At 32.1% G+C, this 16716-nt stretch overlaps 1 protein-coding gene across 1 annotated transcript in view; it reads right to left on the minus strand.

Moving 5' to 3' along the window:
* Window positions 1-16716, minus strand: part of tei (irregular chiasm C-roughest protein teiresias) — a 578605-nt gene that overhangs the window by 299785 nt on the left and 262104 nt on the right. The window contains exon 6 of the mRNA XM_072525284.1: window positions 4289-4483. Within this exon, the coding sequence (XP_072381385.1) occupies window positions 4289-4483 (195 nt within the window). The remainder of the gene's footprint in view (window positions 1-4288; window positions 4484-16716) is intronic.

Below are 16716 nucleotides of genomic sequence, written 5' to 3' on the forward strand. Positions count from 1 at the left end.
GATTAACCAAAAACACCTTGTATATTTTTATATTTTAAAGGTTGGGTTAAAATAAAGGTTTTTATTTTTATTTATAGATAGCATGTGAGAAGAAATTTCAGATAGACCAACATGTGAGAACTGCTTCACACATTGCAAAAAAAGGAAAAATAGGAGGAAAACATCAAACTTCAATGGCTAAATGTTTCCAATCTACTTCAAAAAAATTAGATGAGCAAGAAACTTATAATGAAGACTTGTGTCGCGCATTAGTGTCTGCAAACATACCGCTTTCAAAATTAGCAAATGTAAATTTTAGTTCGTTTCTAAAAAAATATTGCAAACTTAATGTTCCAAGTGATCGGTCTCTAAGAAGAAATAATGTGAACGGGCTATACTCGTCGATGTTAATTAATATTAAGGAAGAAATTGCAGATAATTATTTTTACATATCTGTAGACGAAACCACTGATTCCTCAGGAAAGTATATTGCTCATTTATTGATTGGTGTTCTTAAAGAAGATACCTTACCAAAATCTCATCTTATTTCATGCCAGCAACTTGAGAAAACAAATGCTTTAACAATTTCGCGTTTTATACAAGAAACATTAGCAACTTTTTTTCTTCCGACAACTATTCCTTCTAATAAATTACTGCTTATTTTATCGGATGCTGCTCCTTATATGGTGAAAGCAGGACAAAATTTAAAAATATTTTTCCCAGATTTAATACATGTTACTTGTGTAGCGCATGGATTAAACAGAGTTGCAGAGGAAATACGAAAAAAGTTTCCTCTTGTAAATACCATGATATCCAGTGTCAAAAAAGTATTTCTTAAATCTCCTATAAGAATTCAACTTTATAAAGAAATGCTACCTAACATTCCTCTTCCACCACAACCTATTTTAACGCGATGGGGAACATGGTTAGAAGCAGCTAATTTTTATGCAGATCATTTTGTTAAAATAAAGAACATAATTGATACGTTAACAGATGAAAGTTCCCAATCCCTTTTGGATTCTAAATAAACTTTTCGGAGTAACTTGCTTCAACAAGAACTTTCATTTATAAAATCAAATTTTAGTTTTGTTCAAAAAACAATTACTCAGTTAGAATCACCAAAACTGTCATTGTTCGAAAGTACAGCATTAATAAAAGAATTTGCGTCATGTTGTCGGAACGTCAGAGGTAATATTGGAAAAGATATTTTAAAAAAATTTGAAGCTACTATCGAAAAAAATAAAGGTTACCATATTCTTTCTGAAGTAGTCAGTGTTCTAGCTGGAAATATTTCGGAAACAATTAATTTAGAACCAAATGTTTTGGTTAGTTTGAAAAATGCTCCCGTTACATCAGTTGATGTTGAACGAAGTTTTTCCATATATAAATATATGTACTCAGACAGAAGCCACAAGTTTTTGTTAGAAAATTTTGAACACCACTTGGTCATTTATTGTTACCATAATTCTAAATAAGTATATTCATACTTAAAAATGATGTAGTTACTTAAAATAAATGTAAATCTTAATAAATAGTAGGAAATATTTAGTTATGTACACTTTTTTTTTAAATAAAATTGTTACTATTTTACGATTTTTTTATTTATTTGTATGCATATTTTGTAAAATATTTGCATATTTTCGGGTAAACACGTGCATATTTATGCGCATATTTTCTACATTTTTATTTGCATATTTGCCGAAGTCTAGTCATTATATTTCGTTGTATAATTATACTCCAGTCGTCAGGGGCGAAAATGTCATTGAGCCTTTAAAAGTCATACGAATAAGCTGAATTTTGCCAAGAATATTAATTTTGAGATCCCAAAAATATGCCAAAATGTTTACTACTTTTACCCCTGGGCTTCCCCCCAAACCCCCTCGTAGGGGGACAAAAACGCAAAAAAATCGATTTACCAAGAATCTTTACGTCATAGAAAAAATGTTTTAAATAAAAAATGTAGCTACGATAATTTTAAACAAAAATGTTTATTAGCAATTTTTGTGTAGAATGAACCTTTCTTTCACAAATAACGCTTGGAGCGACCGTCGATTTTGAATATTACTTACGCGAGCGAAATCATGTTCAATAAAATTTGTTTCAGCTCGAAGGTAAATATTCGATATCTTTTAGTTCAAGTGTCGTATCGACACAAAGATGCGAAGAGATCAGCTTTCGTATTCAATCTTTATGCAACTTTCTTTCATATTTTGCCGCAACTAAACTCAGATTTTGTAAAGGTGTTAAATAAATAAACGTGACGCAACTTTTGCCATTTTTTATTATTCTCATGAATGCAATACACTCTATCCCTTTCATTGACTGGCCACTATGAAGTTTCAATAACTTTTTAAAGTAAAGTTTGTGTAACCTTCTGGCTAAGGTCTAGTGTTAGGGTTTTCAGGTCGCGCAAGCGCCCCTAACATGACTTAACGACTACTTTCGTAGCCAGGACCGACGGCTTTACGTACCCTCCGAAGCACGGTGGCAGCTCAGTTAAATTAGAAATTGAAAATTTTGTCGGTGCCGACAAAACCTTTTAAAACCTATAGCATACATTTTAGTTTTAAGTTTTGACAAAAACTATTTTTTCAATAGCACTAGTATGGTTTTCAAAAGAACCAAACTTCTACAAAAGCTACAAAAAAGAGGTAAAAGAAATAAATTAGACTTACAATCAGTTTAATTTTACTACCCAAAACAACCTGTTTCGCTTTCTAAAATTTGCAAAGCATCATCAGGTCAGTGGTACAAAGTAAACTAAATGCTGAAATTATAAAAAGCCCATATTAGGGTACTGTCTTATAAAGATATAGATTAAAAAAGTTATAGTAATTATGCCAATATTACATGTCTGTGTTTATTAATATGCATAAAATTGCTTTAACAGACAAAGTAACAACCCACAAATTGGTAAAAAGATAATCTGTTGAATTGTCATAAATTAGAAATACACAAAATAGTACTTACATTCCGGTACAAGAGTTTTTATATAATGATTGGTGATACATAGTTTAAACTATCCCGTATTGCTGATAATGGGTGATCTTCGGTCAATGTTGTAACTGTCTGACAATTAACGAGGAAGTTTCTTGAGGGGAGAGATGTTAACAGATGATATATTAGTAAGGTATATGTTATTGTTTGTTGAATGAAAGAGTGGTGGTTTATATTATTTAAATTATTACAGTTATTTATACTTATTAAAGAGGTATATTTTTGAAATGTGCGTTAAATTATTGAAATTTTTATACAGAAAGAGGACAGTTATATGACAATGAATGAAAGTAGTTGTACTATTTTGTGGGTGTGCAATTGCCTTTGACTTGTAATTATCAAGTTTGGATAAAAGCATTTAATTTCTGTTAGGCAAAGAATTGTGATGTCAAATGTTAAAATTATAAATCTAAACCACAATTAGGGACAAACAGAACACAAGATTTAGTTTTTGCAACATTTTTTGGGTCGCAAATATAATTTTTGCTGCAAAATTCAGCTTGTTCGTATGATTTTTAGGGTTCAACTCTCTGACAACAAATGTAACAAAAACAGTCTGCAGAATTTTACCTAAAATAACATAAAATTTATTTTAGAATACTTTTAATATTTTTATTATATATTTATTGATTTAGCTGGTAGATAAATACATAAAGTACACATAAAATACTTTAATTACATACACAAATTTGGAATTCATGCAAAACTTACTAAAATATTCGATACAGTTGTAAATAATGATAAGAGATTGAAAAAAGACTGTGTGACTTGTACACACTTCTAAAATATAGGTTAAACTGGCAACAGGTAAATGTTCTCAAAAAAACTAGATGGTTTGTAAAATTATTTATTAAAATCAGTAGAGTACTTTAGGCATGTAATCTTCAAAGCTTCGTCTTATAGGTTACAAATATCTTATGTAAGAGTGATTGTCGACATAAAATACAATTAAAAACATTCGAAGGCCAACACCTCTGTTATAAGGGTATAAACCCTTTTAAAGTTGTAAAAATCACATTTTAAAAGTGCTAGCATACATTAGTATACTAATGGCTGCCTCGTTGAAACAAAATAAATCAGCTGTGTCAAAAAATGTCTAGAGGGCCCTCTTCCTCTGAAAAAATTTAATATTATAATTTGTTGTGTCCAAAAAATTTCAATTAAATAACAAATTATTATTAAATTAACAAAAACGTGTATTAAGCAATTTAGAGATTTGTCAGTTTTCTTAAAAAAGTGTTTTAAAATTATTAAATGAGTCTTAAATATAAGTATATTTTATTCATATATTACTAAACCTTTTTTTACTTACCTGTTACAAGTACTTGTACAGACATGGCGTTTCTCAGAAAATCCAATCTTCTCGTTGCTTCCTTTGTAGGCCCAACGCAGCGGTATTCACCGCCTTCTTGATAAATTACATTATCCAGTCTTAATTCTTGGGACGCTCCCAGTGGTTCTAGCATACCAGTAGCTGGTTCCACTCTTGTCCAACAACCAGTAGTGCCTTTAAAAAAAGGGAAAATTAATGAATAATATTAAAATAACAAATTGATACAAAAATTTATTACTTCTCTTCGAATAATATTAATCCTAGCTTTAGGTTTACTATAAAAATAGGTAATAGGTTTACTTTGGGTATAAAAATTACTAAGTTCTAAGGAATAACCACGTTAAAAACATGAACAATTTTTCATTTTTACTAAATTTTTTTCTAATAATTCTTCATATAAACAAATATCGTCTGCTCTGTGACCTTGCTTTTCTTAAATTATTTCGTGACCATCAAGGCATTAAAAAACCTCTTCAAATGAAACATCACAATAATTCTTCATCTATTTCCAAAATTCTTAAGGCAACTGGTTTATTATGCGACACTTTCGATTGTCTTTCTCACCCAAAAGCCCAACATATTTCTAACAACAAAACCCAAACCTGAAACCGCAAACTGGTTAAACTTATCTGATAGCAATATCCGATTTAGATAGCAAAGCTCTATTAAGAGGCTTTAATTTTTCTATCATTTCTCTGTCCAGCTCAACTGAGAAAATTAATTGTCAAACTGAAGGAGCTATATTCTCATCTTCCTTCCAACCAAGCCGAAGTTGCCAGACAATATGTCGTTAGAATTCTCCGTACTTCTAAACCCCCACCGTCAAATATCAGTCTTTAAGAAAGACGTGTCCTTAAAGAACTTTATAACAGAAATTGTCATACTTCCTGCCGAAAAAGGTAATGACACCGTCATTCTTAACCCTTCTAATTTATTTGACAAAATGTTCAAACTTCCTAGTTCCACAGAATACAAACGCATCTTAAACAATCTCATTACCTATCTAGAAAAAACATCAAAATCCATCATAAATAAGTACACCTCCAGAAATTAAAAAATCTTTAATACCCAGGGAAAAATCATGCCGAATTCCAAGAATATACGCACTGCTAAAAATCTATAAGCACAAAGCACAACATCCCTCTAAGACCATCGTCAGTACATCCCACTGCCACATTCAGAAATTGGCAAAACATCTCGCCTTCTCCTTACAATTACTAGCTGAAAACGCCTAGTCCTTTGTCAAAAAGTTCTTTCCATTTCATTGGTCTTCTAAAAAAACATTTTTATTTCAAACTCAAATATACTAGTTAGTTTTGGCATTATTTCTTAATTTACTAACATTGCTATTGATGAAACCATCTTGGACTCTAAAAATTAAATACCCCAAGACACATTATCGCTCATAAAACACTGCATGTCTAATATTTACTTTTTATTCCAAAATCATTTTTATCGTCTACTTAAAGGTGTCCTAATGGAATCCCCCCTATCTCGTAATAGCTAATATTAAAGACACATTAGATCTCTTCCTCTCTTACATGAATAAAATACATCCCAGTACTCAATTCATGATGGAAATTGAGTTTAAAGTATCTTTGCGTTTTCTTCATGTTTTTATTCAAAAACTACCACCTCACAGTTTTTTTCTATTTCGTGTACCGGAAACCCACCCATACAAACCGTTATCTCAATGCCCACTTACATCATCACCTTGTCTAACTCAATTCAGTTATCAACATTCTTGTTTTGGTTCCATAAGACTTAGCAACGATAATCACAAATCATCAGAAATCAATTCAATAAGACAAACACTCTTACAAAGCGGTTACCACAAAGCTTAAATTAATGGAAAAATTGAAAAACCTTGCCGCCCGATCAACCCATTTTTTTTACCTTTTATGAAAGGTGTCACTGACTAAATCAGTAGAACTCTTAATCCTCTAAACACCAAAACCATCTTTACTACTCACTCCAAGTTCGTTTAATCCAATCTCGTCAGACCCGTAATCCCCAATGAAGACAATGGTGTCTATGAGATATCTTGTTCCAGTTGCCCAAGAACGTACATAGGAGAGACAAACTGACAAATTCACAACCGTATTTACGAACATTCTATATATGTAAAACATTCCGATACTACTTTAGCCCTAGCCCAACATCGAGCATCTCCTTAAAATCGAGAAATATTCGTGAAGCAACTGAAATTAAAAAACGCGCGATGACAATAACAGCTTTAACACCAGCGATGACGCTAAAAGATTGCCGGCAATAAACGACCGCTGCTTTAGCGACCTTCTGCGTCAAACTATCTCACTCGCCCACTCAGACCGTTTCCGCGCATACCGTTCCCACGCATACTAAGGTTATAAAAGCAGCTTCACAGGGCAAGACCGGTCGTCACTTGACACTTAGCAGTAAGCAAATACTGGTACGTCATAAGTGAGAAGAGTAGGCATATTGAGACCCCGAACTCGAACGAAACCATATCTCTCTTAAGGATGGTCCCAAAACGGGTGCCGAAACGTCGAGTCAGACTAAAATAGAGATGGAGAGGACACATAGTGAGAAAAACATAATTAATGGACAATGCTATTGTTTAGAGCAGCAAGTTCAAAAATAAAAATAGCCATTATGATTGACAACCTCCGTAGGGAGACGGCACTCTAAAAAGAAGAAGATGTTATTGGAATATACATTAAGTGAAGATAAATAAAGTAGCCGGGTGATCACTTACACAAAGAAGTAAATAAGTAGAAAGAGAAAGGTAAAGAAAATTAATAAAAATTATAAACAAATGGGGTTCGAAACAAGATGATAAGGACAATCTTTAGCAGTAGACATTAGATGATGGATGGATGATACGGTACTTATCCTACTACTTATTAATGGGTCATTATTTTTGAAGCTTATTCTTCTATCTATTAAGTGAATAATTTGTTTTATAAATTGTGGACTTGTTTTTTCTTGTCTCAAATGTCTAAATATGATAATTTTATTAAATTAATAGATAATTAATGGAGAATAAAAACATTACATCCTATTGTTTTGCACCTTGAAATATATTTATGTTCTTTATGGGTTTTAGTCTCCAAAACTTACTGTACCCTACAAAACATTTGTCATGTCATGTCTTGACGGTAAAAGAGCTATTTATAAATAAATAATTTCTGGGGAACTTAAAATTTTACCATTGCTTATTTTACGTTTATTTTATTCAGTAAAATACAATAAGACATTGGAAAACTTATATTTTTGTAACAGAAATGACTTATAAAACAAACAGAATGTTCTATTAAAAAGTTTTATTAACTTGAACCGTCCATGTGTACTATAAGTAAGCTGTACAGTTTGACATATTGTTGGAAAATATCAATTATATATTGTAAAAGTTTTGGCCACAAAAGTATGTTTGTATATCAAAAATAACATAAGAGATGGCAGAAAAAGAGATAAGATGGAATACTTACAATAAATATTATTTGTAGCCTATTTAAAATAGGATTGCAAAATATGCGAAGGAGACTGAAGTAAATACGACTCCAACTTAATTAACAATATTCTACAATATCCCAGTGTATTTATGAAAAAATCATAGTTTTCCTGTAAAAATCTTATACAGGTTCTTGAAGATTCTGAAAGCTATATGAGGGATAGCTGATCATAAATCCTTGAAGCCGTACAGTTGATTTTGCTTTGTTTTACTTAACCATCATAAAAAGTGAAAAAATAATTTTTTACCTATATCACATTTCTTATACATTTCAGAGAAAAATAGTTCAAATAAAGGTTGTATATCATAAAAGTTGCCTAATTTGCGAGTTTCTAAATTAAATTACATAAACAATTGACCGAGTTAATTGCAAAATACTTATTATTGGCCATTGGCTGCGATCTGTGCCATTTTCGTGTACCTTCATGTACGTATTTTCCCACCATAGTTTTCATTTGTTATGCCCATCGTGTTAGAGATCTTCCTCTTGGTCTTCGGCCTTCTATATTTCCGTCTACTACTAATATATCCATGATCTCCGCTCTTCAAGCTATGTGACCAAAGTAAATTAGATATGCTCGGTTTACTTTTTTTAATAGCCTGTTTTTTATATGAAGCTCTTTCAGAATTGACAAGTTTTTTCTATGTTCTGTCCAGAACTCACGTAGAATTCTTCTATAGACCCACATTTCGAAGACTTTGACCTTATTCCTATTGATTTTTTTAGAGTTTTGAGATGTTTTTGCTGCATATTATATAGTAATAGGAAAAATAAGGGCATTGATCAATTTAAGGTTATCAGAGAGCCCAAGAATATGAATACAAGCGGCTTCCCACGATCGGTGATAATGCGGACGAGCGCGGACCAGCTCGCACCGACGCACCGTGGGAAGTGTCTCGTCCGTGGTAGCACAGACACGTCTGTGCTGGTGCGTCCTATCCATCGAGAGTCGGTAACATCGAAGGTGCGGTACATGCCCGTGCGACACGTTCCGAGCGCGACCGTGTTTGAACAGACAAGTGCAAGTCAGAAGTTATTCATTCGCTGACACAAATAGTTGTCTGTAGTGTTGTCAAAGTCGTTTCGCAGTTTTTTTATAAGTTTTTTGCTAAAAAATGGAATGGACAAACGAAATTATTTTGATTTTTTAAATTTGTATTAAAATGAACCAAGTTTATGGAATTCTACCGCGCCAAAGCATAAGAACCAGAACGATATATACGATGCATGGAACCGAATAAAAAATCAATTAAAGAATAGTACTATTTCGATTAAAGACTTAAAAAAAAGAGTTAAATTTTTTGAAATAAAGTTAAATCGTAAACAGTACTGTCACGGACGGTTGGAAGAGCTCTGTCTGCGGTGCGTTGCCGTCTGTGCTCATCGGTTGTGCGCGATGATCTGTAGAATCGCCGATCGTGGGAAGCCGCTATTACCACTTGGTGTATGTGCGGTAGATTAGCCGTTCAGTGATGGTAATAATTTCGACTTAACTCGCTGCTAGCATAAGTGTATCTACTGGTTTGTCTGCCTTCTAAATATATTCAGAATATACACTGCTTTTCAGATAACACTATCCACCTTAAATAACTTTCGAACTTTTAATTTTTAGAAAAAGCGCAAAAACACTTCAATTAATATTTAAAGGATGGAGACGTTATGTCATATTTAAGGTTACTGGGAAAATCATGATCTCACCCCCGTATCATAACTTTGTTTTTAAATTATTTCCCCCTTTTTTTATTTTATATTTCTATTCTCCTGTTTGTCCTGATTGAAAATATCTATAATATATTTGGCTTAAAGTGATTAATTTATGAGATAAACAATTTTTTTAACAAGATACTCTCTCACTCTAATTGACTCTTATAAAATAAATTGTAGCATAATTTAAACTTTTTAAATATTTAACCGTACCATTTGTAGTAGCTTTAAAAAACCAAGAAACAAAACGCTTCACTTTTTATTAAAGTTTTATCAAAGGTTTTTTGGACATTCATTTTAATCGGTTAATAGCCATTGACAATTTGTTATAACTTGCAACAGACTATTTTGATACGTGTGCAATTTGATCCCTGAAATTGTTTATACTTTGTAAGAAAGAATTGAAATTGTAGGTTTGTCCTACAAAAATAATAATTGTGCAAGAGCTGCTGCTAGAATTTTTAACGAAACGCATCACAATAGACATGCAACTCGTAATTGTATAATTGAACTGACGCAGAATTTTAGAGCAGCAGGGTCAGTTTGCAATAAAAAACATAACCGACAGGAACTTGTAAATAACGAAGCAGTCCAAGTAGCCGGTTTAAGGCAAGTTAACTTAGAGGCTGAGCAATCACTGTCAAAAATAAGCAGAGCAATCGGTGAGCATCTTCTACAACCTTCCGAGTCCTACATAAATTTATGTTTCATCTATACAAATTAAATTGGTACAAGTATTAAATGAAGAAGATTGTCTCGTGTGGCCTCAAAGTTGCCTCGAATTTTGCAAATTAATAACACAATGCATCATTGCCAATCCATGCCAAAAAATTGTTAAACACTATTTGCTTTTCGGATGAATGCTCATTTTTCAATAAATGGTTTGATCAACAGACATAATTGCTGATATTGGGCTGAGAGTGATCCACATATTGTGGTGAATTTCGCACACAGTATCCTCAAAGATAAACGTATAATATGGTATCCTAGGTGATCACATAATCGAACAATTCTTTATGACTGAAAACTTAAATGGTGCATCGTATCTTGAGTTAGTTAGGCAAGTGATTGATCGTATTAAAACGATAGTAGAAAATAATGATAATCTTTCCGAAGATTTAATTGTATTTCAACATGATGGAGCTCCTCTACACTTTGCTCTATCTGTGCGATAATTTTTAAACGAAACTTTTCTTGCTTAATGGATAAGTAGAAGAGGACAGATGATAGATTGACCACCTAGGTCATTGGATTTAACACCCCTAGACTTTTTCTTACAGTGGTATTTAAAAAAAATGTATGCCACCCAAACAGAATCTCTAGATAATTTACGACAAAGAATAGAGAATAAATGTCGACAATTAAATGCAGACAGTGAATGGCAGACATTTTGAACAATTATTGTAAAAACTTTGTTTTGAATGTATCTGAATATATTCCCTGTATTTTAACTTTGGTTGAGTTTTTTTCATACAGATTTCTAATTAGGTTAACTAGATGGTTAAATATTCCCATATTTTCCATAATACTTCAGAAATAGAGCAGCATTGGTATGTTGTGTTCCTTCGTTTTTTCTATTATTTGTCTGGTGTTCAGTACCTGCTCCCGCGTTCCTTTTCCTGGTACGAATCCTCATTGTTCTTCGGCTATCTCTGGAAATAGAAAGTTGTTTAGCCGTACTTTAGCTTAGTTATGTTTAACATAAAGCATAACTATTTAAAATTACGGCAACCAATGAGTTGCTAAAGTGTGTTAAATCTTAGCTAGAGCGATCACACAGTTTGTAAGTTATTCATTTTGTTTATCCCGGAGACCGATTATTTAAACAACTGTACTTGCCCAAACAATGGCTTTAGAGGTATTTAGCAGATTGCAATCGATTCTTTGCGAAGTTTCAATTTTAAGATTAAAAAAAATTCAACATTCTATCAAAATTGTTATTAAAAAACCGTATGAAAAAACGAGCTGACTTTTTAGTTTATAATAATTTATAATAACTTTGATATTTTTTACGTAACGCGCTTCAAAGTTGGCTCACTGAAAAAATAGTGCAAAAATACAATGTAAAAGAAAAACTTTCCATGACCAATAGTAACCAATATAGCATTTTTTTCTTAAAATCATATTTCCATTATTTATTAGCATTAAGATCTAAAAATTGAACAGGCTATAAGTGAAGATTTATATTTAATAATTTAATTTATAGATGGCGTATACAGAGAAGAAACATGAACCATCTCAAAAACAGACGCAAATCGTCTGCTCGTCTTTGAAGATACTACGCAGAATATTGGGCGCAATCTGTGAGAATGGTATTTGGAAAAGGCGATATAATTTCGAATTGTACGAGAAGTATTAAGAAATAGGTAAAAGAAATAAGACTAAGACTTACTCTCAATCAACTTATTCTACCACCAATGATCGGTTTCGCATATCATGTATAATTTGCTAATCATCTTTAGTTCAACGGTACATGGTAAACTAAATGCTGAAAATATATTAACCTTATTAGGGTACTGTCTGCTACAAAATATACAGCAATTATGCCAATATTATATGTGTGCAATTTAATAAATATGAATTTAAATTAACTAAATAAAAATTAACTGAAAAAATGATTTAATAAAAAATGAAATAAAATAATATTACTTACATGCCGATACAAGGATTATTATTAAATGTTTGAGAACAAATAGTTTAAAAATCCGTTATGGTAAACTGGTGACAGGTGATCATTGGTGTTACTGCAACTATTTAACGAGCTAAGCGATAGTTCTTGAGGCAAAGAATAGATATTAACAACTACGATAGGAATGTACATATTAATGTAAATTGTAAAAAAAAGCAACAAACAGGTAGGTAATATAAACCTGAGCTTTTTGCATTTTCTATATGTGATAGTTTTTGAACAATATATTATTTTTTTTTCTTGCTTAAGGTGAAAAGCAGAGGTACTGATTTCTTGAAATCAGTAGCAACTAATCTTCGGCATTTTTTCTTTCTTATTAATATTTTATACATATTTATTTTACATATTTTGTGTATTGCATGTATTTGAGGAAAAAAAAGATATTTATTAATATTATAATAATTCCCAAATAGCAACTATTTGGTATACATGAGGGATGCAGTATATACATCTCAAATACAATTTGTAATAAATAATTGATTTAACAAATAGCCGTACTTTAAAACATTATTTACAATTTTAAATTTTCTAGACTAATAAAAAATTTCAATGTCGAATTCCTTTTTCATCAACTGCAGAAATCTGAATAGTATCCCTAACTTTATTTCCAATACAAATACTATTTGTCATGGCATTCCGACAAACTTTCGCTGAATTGCATCGGAATCAGAATCCCAGTACTCAGAAAAATAAAAATATATTATTATATTCCGTTTTGCAAGAGGACAAGCTGAAGATGACGGCGACTGATTTACAATTTTCTGGTTCGATCGCGACTTGAAAATGGCAAGATATATGGGATTAGATAGAACGAACAATTCTATATCTAAGATGATTTACGGATGCAAGTTTAGAGTTTTGGTAGGTGTTATCGAACGAAAATCTAAAATAAAAAATTTTCAATACTTTTTATCATATTGGATTAAATAAAACGATTAAAAAAGGATATGAAATATAAACATTCGGATATAATAAATGAAAATACGACAGTAAAAACGTGGCGAAATATTTTGCATAATTGCTGTCTTACTGAATTTTATTCGAGTTGTTTCTTCTTATTAGGGTTAAAGAAGCAAGTAAAAAAATTAAAGGAAACGCTTCCAACCAAATGAAATTTGATAGAGATAAGACTACAATAAGATATGAAGACCAGATAACCTCATCGGGGATAAACAGCTATCCTAAAAAAATGTACAGAGCATTTCAGGAGCTGCTGAATGATACGAGAGACACAGAAGTTCAAGAGATTGCACGAATAAACAAAAATTTTCTAGAAATAAAAGTAGAGATAAAAGCTAAAAAAGAAATTTCTAAGGCCATCAAATTGCTGGTAAACGACAAAGCTCTAGGTGTAGATGATCACCCGAGGTTTTAAAACAAAAAGGGGGCCCAGGTTGGCGAAATGCCTAAGCTGATTAAAGAGATAAGATATTTGATTTCATGTAATCGAATGAACTATCTTATAAGTAAAGTCGTCCCAGGAGCGCAACTCAAACAATATTGGCAATATCATTTTAAAGTCGTCTACTTTGAAATGTATATTGTATGTCTGAATTGTCAATATAAATGAGTCAGATAAAATTAAATTATTAGAAGAATTTTTCACCAAGTAACAAAAAAACAAAATTTGTTTAATTTACTAATGTAACGAAGGGATTATAAGAATTTATATGATTTTCTATTATGTCCCTGTTACAGACGTTACTATATTTTTTACCTCGATTTTCCTTTACATATGCATTAAATGGCTTCTTTTGGATAGCTTATGATAATTCATTAATAAACGAATCTTTAGTATAACCAAATGTATTAAGTAAACATAGTTGCATACTGGCAAAAATTCGGTGTCATCATTTTTACGTAAATAAAATACTTTTGTTTCATTTTTCTTATATACATTATTAGTAGCTACTGGAACTCTTCTACGCAAAACAGGTCTGAATAAAATATATCTTGCAAGCCACAGCCTTCAAGTTGTACAATCTGCGTCCCAATATACATTCCAAATATCTGCTCGGCATTCTTCGCTGAATTCCCAACAAGACTTCTTACACTTCGCAGTGCATCTAGGAAAAATGGGATGTTTATTTTTGTTATTTCTACTTTTTTCTATAGCTGACATATGTCTCCTTTTTATAGTGGCTTCCCGTTCAGTAGGTATGCTTTCAAATGTCAAATCTGAATGATCAGTCACGTTTCCAGGTTTCCAGTTAGTTGGTAATCTGGGTCAGTAACGCTATCATCACTATCCTCATCTAAAGATGAAAGCTCTAAATCACGTCTAAGCATTTCATCAATCTCTTTAGGGTAACCATTATTGCTATTAGCTTTGGGATAAATCGATTGCTAGTCGCTAAAACCAAAACAATAATGAAAATAAAAATCTATACTATCTGTAAAAAATCTTTTACATTTGAGTATCATTTGTGGATGATTCTCCCCAGTCGTTCTTTTTCTGGTTTCGACACATGTCTAGTATTAACTGAATTCTTGTATTTTTATTTATATGAAGGGTACAGGAAAAAAGGGGCTCATCGACATTTTGTTTGTTTTGAGTAAATCAATATTTAAGAGATAATGGCCTCTTTAAAACACACATAAACAACTATAAAATAATATCCCCTTATTACTGAATGTCTGTATAATATAAATTTATTTTGTTTGTCTCGTATCTCGTAATGTACTCGTTATAGACGATCTGTTAACATTCACGCATCATGTCAGATATCTGCAAAGGCCCAAGGGGCTCATTCTTGCAATGTGTCCCTTTTTGTACTTTATCTAAAAGCATAGTCTCCTTAACGATTAAACAAAAGTTGGGTTTATCTGTGTAGAAATTAATGAAAATAAGGTTTCTACTGTTTATTGACATAGCAATAGATGTTTAATTTTACAATGTTACATCAGTTTAAAAAAACTTACTACTTATAATATGTAATGTTAGTGTAGTATTCGGCCGCATTCGGTAAACAGAACATTTTTAAATCTTGCAGGTCCTTATATTATTCTGCAAAAATTTTCAAGACATCTTCATAGGCAGATCCTGGTAGTATGAATTCAGTACCACGTATATTATTTATTCGTCTTTTGTTTCTTCCAGCCATAGAGGCCTGTTCCCACACTCCATTGTATGTTGAACGGAAGTAGATGTTAGTGTTTGAATTAGTAATTTTTAGTTCCTTTATCGGTCGCGATTGATATGATGATTTCTTGGTATATATCGTATCAAGATGGGATGTCTAACTTCGAAAAAATGAATGGTCAACATTAATTATCTCAAATGGCGTCGGTGTTTGACGAGCATCCTTAACTACCTCAACCCAATCGTCAGGAACCTCTGTCCTAGTTGCAGATTTGATAAGTCCCATATTTTTATCGCACTATAAGTATGAGTGCCCTCTTACTGTAAATGTCCTCATTACAGATTCCAACTGGCCACTGCAAGAGTCACAAAAGATACTTAGGTGTTTTGTATTTCGTCGCATAATATTGTACACGAAGTGGGGAACAAGAGAACAAACGTTATCACTACCTTTCTTCCCCTCTATTTCTGGATTCATGTAGAAGATACTTTGTGATGTAGCCAGTACGTGAATATTAAATACGTATTCAGTAAGTTGCCTTTTATAGTAGGCATCATTAGTTTGAATATTAGGTACCGGAAGATTTTTTTCGTAATCTATGATAGATTCTGAAAAATTTGCGTTATTTCTACTGTTAATATTCGGGACTATTGTCTTGTCAAAGAAAGTGCCTGCTTTTAGTTTATGTATTTTGTTTTCTACATGTAATTGGTAAATCTCACGATCAAGGGATGCTGAGCGATTCGGATGATTTGTACCATTTTTTTCAACGTCTAATTCTTTCTTTAATTTGATATTCATCACATACACTACAAGTATCTGTGCGTGGATAAGCAAAACTTATATTAAAATCTGTGCAGAATATACTCCGGTATGTTTCATAAGATACTGTCACGTCTTTGTTGTCCTCTAGAAACATCCTGTACATTTATTTACGTTTAATTCTTCTGGTAGATACAGCTTGGCTAAGTCGTGAAGACTATAATGGCTGGTCCGTCCCTTGAATAAGTTGATGTGTCCGCGTAATTTACTTTTAATTTCGTCGTCAAGTCTGTCGTGGTTTCCATGTTTTCCCCTTTTATCACTTGGGGCGACCCCTGTTTTCTTCAGACTACTGACTAAATATTCAATTTTCTTCTTAGTTATACCATGAATCGACATAAAAGTTTTCTTACATACGGTAACCTCTGTCGCCTGAGGCTCTATCATAACGAGCACCCTATACTTGTAGACAGCGTCATAATGGCTTGCATCTTCACTCTTCGAAGGTCTTTGAACTGGCAAAACTGAGATCAAACCACTCAAATAGATATTTTGCACATCATGAGATTCAAGAATATTGAAGTTTTATTTTTTTTACAACGTCTACCATCCGACCGTGTGACTTTCTTTTCTTAGTTTTTGGCTCTACATACACTCCTATAATATCAATACTAG

Source organism: Diabrotica undecimpunctata, chromosome 1 (assembly GCF_040954645.1).
Source record: "Diabrotica undecimpunctata isolate CICGRU chromosome 1, icDiaUnde3, whole genome shotgun sequence".
NCBI classification, from domain to species: domain Eukaryota; kingdom Metazoa; phylum Arthropoda; class Insecta; order Coleoptera; family Chrysomelidae; genus Diabrotica; species Diabrotica undecimpunctata.